The sequence below is a fragment of the Anguilla anguilla genome, chromosome 1 (assembly GCF_013347855.1).
Source record: "Anguilla anguilla isolate fAngAng1 chromosome 1, fAngAng1.pri, whole genome shotgun sequence".
NCBI classification, from domain to species: Eukaryota; Metazoa; Chordata; class Actinopteri; order Anguilliformes; family Anguillidae; genus Anguilla; species Anguilla anguilla.
The window spans coordinates 72,567,805-72,580,431 of NC_049201.1; the positions used below are offsets into that span (position 1 = coordinate 72,567,805).

Consider the following 12,627-nt stretch of genomic DNA (forward strand, 5'->3'; position numbering starts at 1 on the left):
TGTCTTTTCTCGAAATATAGGAAACATTTTAGCCCAAATGATGATGATTGTAAGATTCAGCTAATATTAGATGTGAGGCTTAATTTGATTAAATACTAATATACCACTGATGTGGCGTACTGCTATATTCAAAGCTGGACCTATGAAGAATTAACCCTTGGATCAGGTCTGTGTTGCTGCTTTTTTTTTTTCTTCTTTATTGCCAAAACGGAAGCCACAGAACAAAATGAATTACATCAATTTATTTTTTCCAACCAAATTTTTATTTACCATTATATTTAACATGAATAACTTTAAGGATACAGATTTTTTTCATAACAGTGTCCACAAAATAGAGAAAGTGAAAAAGACAATGTGCAGAAGAGGAGGAGGGGGGATGGGGGATGGGGGTTGTGGGCTGCACACTTAAAATCAGCTGCATTGGGTTTCTCTTTCACATTCGAGTGGGAGTTGTCAGGTAAATGAACGTATGATCTGAGTGGCAGCTGCACAGACCAATAAACCTGCTTAAAACTACACAATGCACAACTGCAGCTGTCGTATGATGAACACCTGTCGTTATTCGCAGTAAGCTTGCGTTACATTTCCCGCATGTTAGGCTAGTTCTGTGTACCGTTAAAAATAAAAAAAGGTTTGTGGCACTCTGGTGAGGTCACAACATTCCAAAGAGTAACTGTGGAAAGGTTAACTGTGGCCATGGAGGACTAGAGCACCACTGACACCTCCCGACAAGTGTTTTTTTTAGCTTTTGTTTTGTGGAGCTTTGCAAACTGTATGCGATTGTTCTAAGGACACAGCCCATGGGAGAGAGAGACAAAATGAAAGGGCACACCTGCTGAATAAGACCGGCGATTAAAACGAATCCGGACGACAGCTGCCGACCCACAGAGAACACCGACCTCGCCGCCCTTGCCACATCTTAAAAACCCAACGACAGCGCCCCCCCCTCCCCCCCTTCCATTTCCCATCATGCCTCCTGCTCCGCTGGTCCCGCTGTCCCGCACCATTCCAACAGGGTTTCTCTCTCAGTTTACCTCCCTCTTTTGAGCCCAACCCCCCTCCTCCTCCTTTTCCTCCTCCTCCAGCTGGCTCTACAGTCTCCAGGGTAGCTGGAATTCGGAGATGGGGAGAGGGGTGCAGTGGGTGCTGTCGAAATTCCGCATGTACTTCCGCGCCTGGGACAGAGCAAGAGAGGGGCAGGATCAGGCCTGTGTCTGGCCTCACTCTTCAGTGTTTAGGCCAGGGGCTGCCCAACCCGGTCCCTGGGGATCTGCCTTCCTGTAGGTTATCATCTCAGCCCTAACTTGGCACGCCATCCATTTGATTCTACCGCTTAAACAGCTCCGTTAGGGTTGAACTGAAATCCTACAGGACCGTAGACCTCCAGGAACAGGGCTGGGCAGCCCTGTCTTAGGGAATACTGGGGCCACAGTCTTGTCATAAAGGCATTATTGTGGGGGTGGGGAGAACAAAATCACAGCAGAGAGTGCTGCTGTAAATATGCATTAATAAATAAAGCATTACTGCTTTGAAACGACAGGCTTTGCCAGGCTGTGCGCCATGGAAACGGTGAACGTTAGCGCTGAGGTAAGGACAGCGGCTCTCACCAGAAACAGAGCAAGCTGCCGTCTCCCCTCAGGAGTCATGTCTTCACCTGGGGAAGGAAGGGAGAGAGAGAGAGAGAGACTTAGCAGAGCGCACACACCGTATCCAGGGTTACCGCGTTAAGGGACGGGCTCGCGGACGTTCTGCGCCGTTACGTTACTAAGAGCATTTTGGGAAAGACGGGCGTCTCACCGACGCTCCAGGGGAAGAATGTCTCTCTGTCTGTCTGGTAGGACTGCAGCACTGACGTGCACCAATCATCATCCACCTCATAATGACTGTACACTGAAGCTGGAGAGAGAGAGAGAGAGCAAGACTGAGAGAGTGAGCCCAGAACTGGACGCGTTGATACAGCACAGACACAGACACACACATGATCAGGGGACTTCAATACCACACACAAGTCGACTTTATTTATAAAGCACCTTTAAAAATAACTGACGTTGACCAAAGTGCTGTGTAAAAACGAAGGATAAAATCGAAGGGATAAAAAATTACACAAAGACAGTACACCCTGATGAAGAGGATCTGAACTTGGCCAAGGAGAAAAGATGGGCTTTCCACTAAAATATAACAGTCTCAAGAGACCTAGCGTTAGAAAGGTAAACTGTTCCACAGCTTTGGGGCAGCAAGAGCAAAGGCACGATCGCCCTTTAGCTTTAAATGAGCCCGTGGGACTGTCAAAAGCATCTGTTCACAAGATCTCTAAGTGGCCTGGAAACAGAATAGGGGCTTTTGAATGCCAGTCACACTGGCATAGAGTCCGGTATACAGGGAATACAATAATCAATGTGGGATGACAAAGGCATGGATGAATTTCTAAAAAATCATCAGTGCATATATAAGTATTGAATAGGACTTTGGATATGTGACCACCTTTGGAGATAATATCTCAGAAATACTTTGCTCTTGCAGATTTAACAGTTTCCTGCCATTTAGCCTGACAGGACACTTGAAGCTTATCTTTTTTCCACTGCTCTGCTTCCACTTTGCAAACACACATGCACGCACGCACGCACGCACGCACGCACGCACGCACGCACACACGACTACCCATATCCAGGAGCCTTTACAATTATCTGTAGACAGTAACCACCCATTCTCATTAGTTGAATAACTCAAGAAAATAATACAGTAGCCGTTATAGCATACCTACAGTAATCTGTACTACAGACCTGTAATTATGCTCTCCATTCCAGGACACATTCCACGCCCACACACACACATGCACACACACAAGCGCACACGCACACACACACATGCACACACGCACGCGCACACACGGACACACGCACATGCACACACACACACACACACGCACACGCACACACACACGCACACACGGACACGCGCACACACACGCACACACGGACACACGCACACACACACACACACACACATGCACACGCACATGATGCTGGAGCCAGTGACCCTTTGCCCTGTGGGGGCAGCCAGCCGCAGTCAGTACTCGTACGTTCTGAATTTGATTCCAGACTGGGGCCCATCCGTAGACTGAATCGGTGCCTTAACCGGATGAGTCTCCCAGCATCCCTAACACAGGGCATTTCTTAAGCGCACACTCACCACCCACTACTGTGCACACTCCATTATTCACATTACCCATACCTTCCTCCAGCTGACTCGTTGCTCCCAACCACTCTCTAACTGCCCGCACACCCTCCTCGTTCATAACCTTGGGGTATCTGAAAGTGGGGGGGTGGGGGGGGGGGGGGTGGGAGAGGTGGTAAGTTTTGAGGTCTGCACAAGCATTTGGAGTATTACAGTAGGAAAAGGGCACGTTTCCACAGATAAAAAACAACATCCCAAATGCACAGCAGGCTGAGTCAGTCCAGCTCTCGCCGTGGGCAGGTTAGCATGCCGCTAGCAGGCAGGTTCCGCTCGGCGCACCGCTCCGCACCGCGGTGCCATTTCCAGCCCCTGAATCACACAGACAGTGTGCAGACGGTACGGCTCACGCTGCCGCAGGACACACACCTGAACTGGAGCAGTTTGAGCAGCAGGTCGTTGCCCCTGTTGGACATGACGTCCTCCGGACCCCTGAAATGCAGCAGAACAACGCGCTTACACCACACACGTACCGCACCCATCTCAGGCTTGTGCTTACACCACTCCTCCGCCAGTGGTGCAGGTGTGCTTACACCACATCTGCACCACTGGCGGTGTTTCCCAAATGTGTCTCTTAGCTTGTGCTTACAACACTGAACGTTCATCCTTGAGGATATTTGATAACATTTGTTTCATTTTGAAAATGCTGTATCTGTTTTTTTTTTCTTTTCTTTTTTTAGCCTGACGAAATGTCAAAGCCACTATTACTCAAAACAGAGTCCGTGTTTCAACCACAGAGACAGCAGCAGTGTGATTAATGCACATGCATTTATGAGCAAGAATAACACGGTGTCACAAAGGGTCACGTGACTCACGTGGTGGTGATGATCTCATCTTTGGTTCTTCTGATCAACAGCACCGGGCCCTGGTACCTGAATAACACATAACGTTAGGGGTTACTGTCACTGTGCACAGCCGTAGAACGGGCTCCCACTTCCGTCACCTAAGTGGTAAAGCTACCCTGATAATTAACTGCAGTGTGACACAATGAGCAGGGATCTTGATCTCAAGTCTTTATCTTGTGCCACTCCTGCTGCAGAACAGTCCGTGCCGTTCCAGGTTTTGCTGGAAGCCGAGTGGTTGCAGTAAAGAGATGCCTAAGACCTTGAGATGCTGTACTGCTTTGTAAGTCACTCTGTATAAGAGCTTCTGGTAAAAAAAATAATAACAAGTTGCAACTTGTAATTTGAGATGAACAACAACCGTCTGGTTTCTATAAGAGTCAACGGGATTTGTTTCCAACCTTGTCATAAGTGAGGTCACTTGCTTACAAATTAAATGAGTATGTTTCTGGAACAATCCATTAGAAATGCCTAGGTCATCAAAAAAATATACTGCTGAAAATGTGATGGCAAGCCTTTTTTTTGTAAAAAAATGATTTTCTATGAGACTATCCCGATTCTCCACGGTGCCTCCTAATGCATTACAAAGCAGGCCTGAGGTTTGTTTGAGAAGTTACCTCGCCCTGATTGAACTTGATGAATCTGTTCCTGCTGACACATTTTCTTACATAACTCACAGGTGCAGTGTGCGAGTTTGGAGGAATGAGCAAGAGAGAGCTATATTTAAAAAAAAAAATTTAAAAAAAACCCTTTCACCACCTCCCACCCCTTCCCCACAGTCCTCCTCCAAAGCCCCTCTCTCCAAACTGCCTGACAGCAGAGCACTAGAGAGAGAGAGGACCTACAGAGCATTGGAGAGCAGGCAGAGGAGTGCACAATGCCATAACTGCGAGTGCCATTCACATCCCTGCAGCATGACGTGCTTCCTGCTGTGGTGCACTCACACAACACCATCTCTGCATTTTTTTTTTTGTGCGGGTGGGACTCACTTGCAGAGCTGTTCGGCGTTGTTGAGGTTCATGTACTGCCTTACTGTGTGTGTCACCAGAGGCCCTGAAAGCAGAGAGACAGACTTCCGTTACTGACAGACAGACAGGCAGACAAGTAGACAGACAGACAGACAGACAGACAGACAGACAGACAGATGCACAGACAAACAGACTGGAGCTATTGAAGAAGAGATGCAACAAAGCCACTTATTTATATGAAATTCCGAACGTTCACCTTTGAAAAAACTGAGAACAACTGTTTATTGGAAATATTTGGAAAAACCTACATGTCAGCAATCATAAAAGGGGTGCAACCAGCTACAGCTGCCGTTAGTGAAAATATCCCCTCCCCCCATTCATCTGCCCCATTCACCCGGCCTTCACTCACTCCAGCTGTCAGGCATGACCTTCAGCGCCAGGGGCAGCAGGTCATCGAAGGAGGCGTCCAGAATCACGGCCCTGATCTCTGGGTATGACATCACCGCCCAGCTGGCTGCGGGCCAGAGAACAACTTCCTGTCAGTTACTTCACATTTTTTAAATCAATCAATCACTCAATCGATCGATCAATCAGTCAGTTTTAGTACAGCGCCGTGTACGAACACGTTGTTAAAACAGCTGTTCACAACGGTCGTTTTCAAGAGGCAATCACAAACCACCTTGGGAAAATCATGTAATTGTTACGGCTGTGTGTGTGTGCGCGCGTGTGCGTATGTGTGTGTTTGCATGAGAGAGAGAGAGAGGACATGTTGATGCACGTGTGTACGTTCATCTTTACATAAAGCCTTGGGTCCTTCCCTCTGAAGAACTAGCCTCTCTTGAGGAAACATTACATTACATTACATTACAGGCATTTAGCAGGCGCTCTTACCCAGAGCAACTTACACAACTTTTACACAGCATTTTTACATTGTATCCATTTATACAGCTGGATATATACTGAAGCAATTTCGGTTAAGTACCTTGCTCAAGGGTACAACGGCAGTGTCCTTACCCGGGAATCGAACCTGCGACCTTTCGGTTACAAGCCCAGTTCCTTACCCACTGCGCTACACTCGGAAACGGAGCTCCCTGACTGGCTGCACTGTTATTGTAGTTACCTGTGAATCCCCCTATGGACCAGGCGTACACAATAATGTCCTTGAGCTTGAAGCCCAGCTTATGAACCGCGAACTGGATCACTACGTCCATGGCATTGGCCTCGTTCTGGGGGAAAGGCACTCCCTGAAACAATGAGACAGATAAAGAGGAGAGAAAAGAGGGGGGAAAAAAAGATAAGAGAGTGAAGGAGGGGAGAAAAAGAGATAAAGAGTCATTGTGAAAGGTATTCAAACCTTTATCTCTCCAAGACCCGTGTCAACTTTGCTATGTAAAGAATAAGTTACAAACTTATCACCCGGGGAGGGAAATGAACAGCCAGCTCAGACGAGAGGCGAGGATCACACCCATACTCACGTTACCGTTGCACAAACCAGATTTTCTAGGTTCTGCGAGTTCCACTAACTGCGCCTTATCTATTATATATGCATAAACGGTGCAGTACTCTTTCTGCAGAGGCGTTCTCAGCCCTTCACATTCCTAGATCTCGGCGCCGGTGCAGTTCCGCTGGCATTCTCTCTGAGCCAATCAAACTAGCCTGCTGAGCACCTCGGCCAAAGATTATTGGCTGAGTGGGACATCTGTTGAGTAAAACATTGTGCCCCAACCCCACGCTACAGAAGGCAGTACTTGGCCGGTCTAGTTTAGTTATGTAACCATGCCATGATTCACTCGGTTCAGGCAGCAAAAGAAGGCGTGAAGTTTTTTTTATTTTTATATATATATATGAGTGTGGGGGTAATAGAATAATGCTTACTGTGCTTCCTCCAAAACCAGGGTGATTCCATCCCAGCACCGAGTATCCGCCTGTAGAGCATGCACGCACACGAGCACGAGCACACACACACACACACACACACACACACACACATAGTTTAAGCAACCAACGTATTAAACCACAGGTAATGCACACTCTCACGATGTGCAATACAAAGGCCCCTCTATACACAGACAGTAAATGGCTCACAATGGACAAACACACCATTTATGGAGGAATTGTAAGCACATTGGGTGAGAATGCGGACGACAGGACCACACAGGCAGACGGCGCAGAAGCACTAACCCTCTAAAGGAGTGTTCATGCAGCCCACTTCATAGAAGCCTGCGTTTCCCTCGCAACAGATGACCTGCAACACACATCATCACACAGTTTACATGCTGGAGATGCCACTGAATTACCGCATAAACTCAGCATAACTGCAATACATCAATGTCAGTCATATTGACCGCAATGGTGCCTTTTCCTGGACTGAGTAACAGATTTTACGTGATTTTTTCAAGTAACATGTTTTGTGCATGTTGCAAGTCCACTGGTAACATTAAAAAAACACTGCCGAAGACTGACTGGAGAAATTTTAAACTTGCTCAAGGTGTCCCAGAGGTCAGACTGAAGTGTTACAATGATGTTGTAACACAAGGGGGCTCTCTCTTCCACACTGGCACTCAAACTAAAAAAGTAAAAAGCTCTTACCCTCTCCCCCTCCCTCTCCCTCTCTACCTCTGAAGGCCCCCCCTGCCCTCTCTCACCAGTGTCTTCCCCCTCTCCCCTCCGTCTCTCCTGTGATCCACAAACATGGTGTCGATCTCATTTCCATCACAGGCCACCAGCTTGTTCCTCTGGCCTTCGAACTGCAGGGAGGAGAACAGAGAGAGAGAGAGAGAGAGACTGCAGATTTTAGGATGTGGTGACGGAAATGATCAGTTCAGCACAGCACAGCACAGCACAGCACAGCACAGCACATCTCAGCTCAGCACAGCTCAGCTCAACACCGCAGACACAAAGAGCACGACTCTGCTTTTATCGGTCTCTCAAGTGAAGTAAAAATCCACCACTAAGGATAACATCGCTTCAAGCAACTCATACACAAGAGAGAAATCTGAATGCATAATTAAAGATCACATTGCAGTAACAAACACATTCACAAGGGCAAAATCCCATTCCACCATTAAAGATGACAGCGATGTTTTGTTTTTTTTTGTCAATTTTTGTATGGACACACAGTCATGGGTGCTCTTGTGAGACCTGGCCTGTGTGTGTAATATACTGTACAAGCCAGTGAGCAAGCCAGTCTGTGACCAATCGCAGAATGATGGCATTGCTAGACAACTGGCAACTAGACTGGACTGGATTAATGAGTTTCACAATTCTATGTGATTATTCCAGAACAGGGGGGGGACTTGACTTCCCAGGATTCCCAGGGACCGTGGGAGCTTTGCTCAGAGAGAACGAGACGCATGTGCGACCTGTGAAAATGAGCAGGTACGAGCACGTGCACAGGGGCATTCTGGGAGGAGGGAGCGGTTACCTCTTCCACCAGCCGGGCCTGGCCCTGCTGCAGCACCGGCCTCATGGCCTTCTGCAGGAGCCCCACGGACCCCGGGTACAGCATCCTCCTCCCGAAAGAGTGAGCGATCAGGTAGCTGCGGGAGAGAGGAGGGAGGAGGGAGGAGTGAGGAGAGAGGAGGGAGGAGTGAGGAGGGAGGAGGGAGGAGAGAGGAGGGAGGAGAGAGGAGAGAGGAGAGAGGAGGGAGGAGGGAGGAGAGAGGAGGGAGGAGGGAGGAGGGAGGAGAGAGGAGAGAGGAGGGAGGAGAGAGGAGAGAGGAGGGAGGAGGGAGGAGAGAGGAGAGAGGAGGGAGGAGAGAGGAGAGAGGAGGAGGAGACAGAGAGCATGACCAGCTGCCCAGAGCACTGCATATCAGCATAGCCAGAGGTGCACAAATTCCAATGATAACCAGACACCTCATAACACTAATATACATAAAACCATTAACTGATCAACACTATTATGTACACCCTTTGTTATAATGACTGAGTTAGCTCTTTTGGTTAAACCAATGAATTTCCCTTGTGTTTTCATATGTTATAAGGTATAGCCATGTACAGCTATGCTAATGGGTGTGAGAGATACCCCCATGTGAGAGAGGGGTAGGGTAGAGAGACGAGAGTTCTGTGGACTGGGTGATATCAGGTAACGGCGAAGTCGGCGACGTAGGCACGGCGTGGACGGGGCAAAGCGGGCGAGGGGCGCGGGTGCGGAGGGGGTGACGGGCGCGGCCGCACCTGATGATGTGGCACGGCAGGGTTCGCACGGAGCTGAGCACGCTGTCAGCTGACCCTCTGTGCCTGGGTTCCGGCTTCAGCAGGGACACGCCCCCTTGTGACTGCTTCCTGTGAGGCGCACAAACAAAAGGAAGTTAAGAATGCATAAATAAGGCACACACGCGGATACAGATACAAATAAACGCCCTGAAGCCTCTCCCCTCCTGGATCAAATCACGCTAGTAAGACCAGCCTACAGTAAATTTAGAGACTCAGGGTGTCATAAGCTGTCCAAAGTAGGCAAATGGTCATCGAAATAGAGTGTTCTCCAAATATGGCAACGAAGGCTAAGTGCATACCTTTGCAATGGCAAAATAATCTACAATGGAACAGCTTTAAGATAATTTCTGCTATGTAGAAAAACACAGAAGCAAACACGCACGCACGCACGCAGGCACACACACATACAGACACACACACAACTCACGGAGAGCTGACTTCTGTCCAGCTGAAGTCTGTCGGCCAGTGAGAGAAGTTGAAGTCGTAGCATGCCAGCTTTTTCTAAGAGAATATGAGAACAAGTCAATGAAATATGTTGACGTTGTTCCTGTTGTTGTTGATGTTTTTAAGTTAATTGGGTATTGCGTGTTTATTCCCCACTGTGGGATAATAAATTGACTTTACTTGACTTTTCTTCTATGGTAAGAGCAAAAACAGGCAGGTTTACACCAGTGATGTAATTTTTAAAACAGTAACGTCACAACTGTTGTATCGTTATTCCATTACTCCTGCATCTTTTGTACCTTGTTGCTATGGGTGTGGTTCTTCCTGGTCTCCTCAAGAATGCTGACGAACTGCAGGTACTCCTGGTTCCTCCAGCGACCCAGGCCTGGCACAGAGACCAGACACGCATGACCAACTGGGCCTAGTACAATCTCCATCAGTAGAAGACCCACTGATCGCGATGCAATCTGAGACAGACCACGACCCACAGTGTCTTTCTCCAACGATCTCCAATGTTCACATCAAAACCATCCAAAAGACTACATGTATCATTACATGCACTAATTCTGTCTCAAAATTCACAAAAGTCACAGCTTTAAAAAAATGTCTTCAGCCATGATTGTAAAATATCCAACCAGACCAACCCGGGAAAGCTGTTTTGAGGTCATGTTGTCTCGACCAACATACAAACACGTTCGTGTTCCTGCTAAGGTCGTCTCACACAAACGCATTCCTGGTCAATATTGAACATATCGAAAAAAAGGCTGTGCCGACTCACCTCTCAAACAGGCAATTCCCAGCAGGCAGACCAGCACCGTACCCACATACTGACTGACCGGGATCAGCTTGGAGCTGCAGAAGTACCCTAAACAACACAGCAAGTGACCACGTCAATGAGAACGCATCACACACAAAACACCAAATAGACCAATATAGTATCTTTTCCATATACGCTTGTCCCCACTGGCAGGCTTTACAGGACTATAAATGCACTTCAAGAGTAGTATCACATTTTATTAATTTGTGGAATACCTCACAAGGCTTTTGCTTCATATGGCCCACTCATTTATTCAGGTTTTTCCTTTAATTTGTCACCCGTCTGTATGTATACATGTATAAATTCATGCCAAAACCGTCAGTAAATGTATGCTGTGCTGTGCATGTAACAACTGCAGTATTAAATAAAACTGGTATAAATGTCCACGGAATCTACAGTGTATGCTATATATACATAAAATATTTCAACCCCGTCCCCTCGCCCCCACCTCCACTTCCACCAGTTCCCGACCCACCGTTTTGAACCCACTGTCCTAGCCAAAAAACAAGCTGTACCGTCGGCGAACTGTGCCAGAATGACCGTCGCAGACAAGCAGAAAACACAGGTGAGCGATCTCTGTACCTTTCCGGTAGAGGTAGCATAGTAGCAGCGGGGAACTGTAGTAGCCCAGAGACCACAGAACCGAAGCCTGCGGAGAGTCAGCAACACAAACACTGACGTCAAAACATCAAAACCTGCTGTGCAATACACACACTCGTCATAATTTGGCAAAACCAAAGCCTTCCAAGAATCTTTTTACAGTCCACTTCATCCGCCGAATTTCTATGAGGACTGTAAACGCACCAACGTCAGACATTATGAAATATGATGCATGATTCGATTGAACGAGCGTGCAGTCTCGCTTGCGTAGCTCACACAGAATGCACGTTATGTAGGCTACATGCAAAGACAGGGGTTTATTAATGTTGGGGCGTGCAACATTGCACTTTATGTGCTATCCAGTGCTATTCTGAAGGACCACTGACCCAGCCCAGGATGCTGTCGGTGTGTTTCTCAAGACTCTTGGGCTGGTATGTCCATCCCTGCTAGCATGAGAGAAAAAGAAAAATGTAAATTGAATGGAATCGCAGGGGCAATTTAAGTGGTAACATTTGATAACTATAGGATACATGCAGATATTTGCAATAAGCATATAGTCGCCCTCACAATTGCAATGATTGCTTAGTTCCCCAAAAATTACACGTAATGTTTAAATGTTCCCATATGCAGAAATCACCCACTCCTGACAACCAGTTTGACAGCCCGATTCATATTTAATAATAACACTCGGACTTCCGCAGTAAGCCAGCGTTCTATGCAGCGACCAGCCAATAATGCCCTCTGTAGCGAAACCCGATCGTCTCTCCCGTTGGCTGTCAGTCACTCACACACACACGCCCATGTTAATCCCTGCACTCACCCGCCTCGCGGTTCGGGCTTCAGGTCTGTTCTGGTCCGGTGAGCGATGAATTCGCTGAAGTTTGGGCCCAAAAAGACAACGAAACCATATCCAACCGGCCATTCTTCTCAGGGTTAGAAGCTACGGAAGCCCAAGCGGGAACGCGTTTTCATCCGGAAATGAGCTGTGGTCGATGGTTGGGACCACAGAACTGTAGGCTATGTAATCCACCAGCAGTTACCCGATATAATGCGCATGTTCCATGATTATATAATAGTGCTTTTATTTTCAAATATGATAAAAAGATTAGAACGTAAATTAGTCAAAAGATAATCCCCTATATTTAAAAGGATTTATTTTACAAAATAAAATAAATAATTCAGTCTGTGGCATATGCATAAATTGTGTAGATAGGCTACTGTACATGTGTGAAATGTATGTTTGTGTATTAAACTTTATGTATTATAAATAACAACGCTACATTACAGTTTTATAGTTTAAAAAATATGGTAATTTAATATGTTGACATGTATTATGTGTTGTCGATAAATATTTTAAGTTGAAACATTTGCCTGGCTAACAACAAATTTTTTTGCAATAATTTTTAGCCTACATTTGTTCTTTAAATATGTGAATAATCCAGTTGGTTAATCGTTTTTCATTTTCATTGTTCAAGCACAAAAAAATATATTTTTTCTGGCAGTGAAA

General features: G+C 46.8%; 1 protein-coding gene across 2 annotated transcripts; it reads right to left on the reverse strand.

Annotated features, from left to right (window-relative positions):
• Nucleotides 1-240: 240 nt before the first annotated feature.
• On the reverse strand, nucleotides 241-12,106 carry abhd16a (abhydrolase domain containing 16A, phospholipase). Of its 2 annotated transcripts, none has more exons than XM_035418537.1 (20): nucleotides 11,941-12,106; nucleotides 11,507-11,563; nucleotides 11,103-11,169; nucleotides 10,482-10,568; nucleotides 10,003-10,088; nucleotides 9,687-9,760; nucleotides 9,221-9,328; nucleotides 8,466-8,580; nucleotides 7,687-7,788; nucleotides 7,223-7,286; nucleotides 6,917-6,966; nucleotides 6,162-6,285; nucleotides 5,451-5,555; nucleotides 5,063-5,126; nucleotides 4,047-4,103; nucleotides 3,601-3,663; nucleotides 3,232-3,308; nucleotides 1,798-1,896; nucleotides 1,608-1,654; nucleotides 241-1,175 (listed from the first exon to the last, which is right to left on the reverse strand). In XM_035418537.1, the coding sequence occupies exons 1-20, from the start codon at nucleotides 12,040-12,042 to the stop codon at nucleotides 1,092-1,094; spliced, it is 1,632 nt and encodes a 543-aa protein (XP_035274428.1). In that variant the 5' UTR covers nucleotides 12,043-12,106; the 3' UTR covers nucleotides 241-1,091. The 2 variants fall into 2 exon arrangements, with proteins under 2 accessions (XP_035274428.1, XP_035274419.1); XM_035418528.1 differs by having other exon boundaries at nucleotides 11,507-11,566.
• Nucleotides 12,107-12,627: the final 521 nt, after the last annotated feature.

Excerpts from the sequence above, each read along its gene's own strand:
- abhd16a (XM_035418528.1), bottom strand. The coding sequence starts at position 12,042 with ATGGCCGGTTGGATATGGTTTCGTTGTCTTTTTGGGCCCAAACTTCAG. Across the intron at positions 11,170-11,506 it reads CCGACAGCATCCTGGGCTGG|GCTTCGGTTCTGTGGTCTCT; the intron begins GTCAGTGGTCCT and ends GACTCTCCGCAG. Across the intron at positions 3,664-4,046 it reads GATGAGATCATCACCACCAC|GGGTCCGGAGGACGTCATGT; the intron begins GTGAGTCACGTG and ends GCTGCATTTCAG.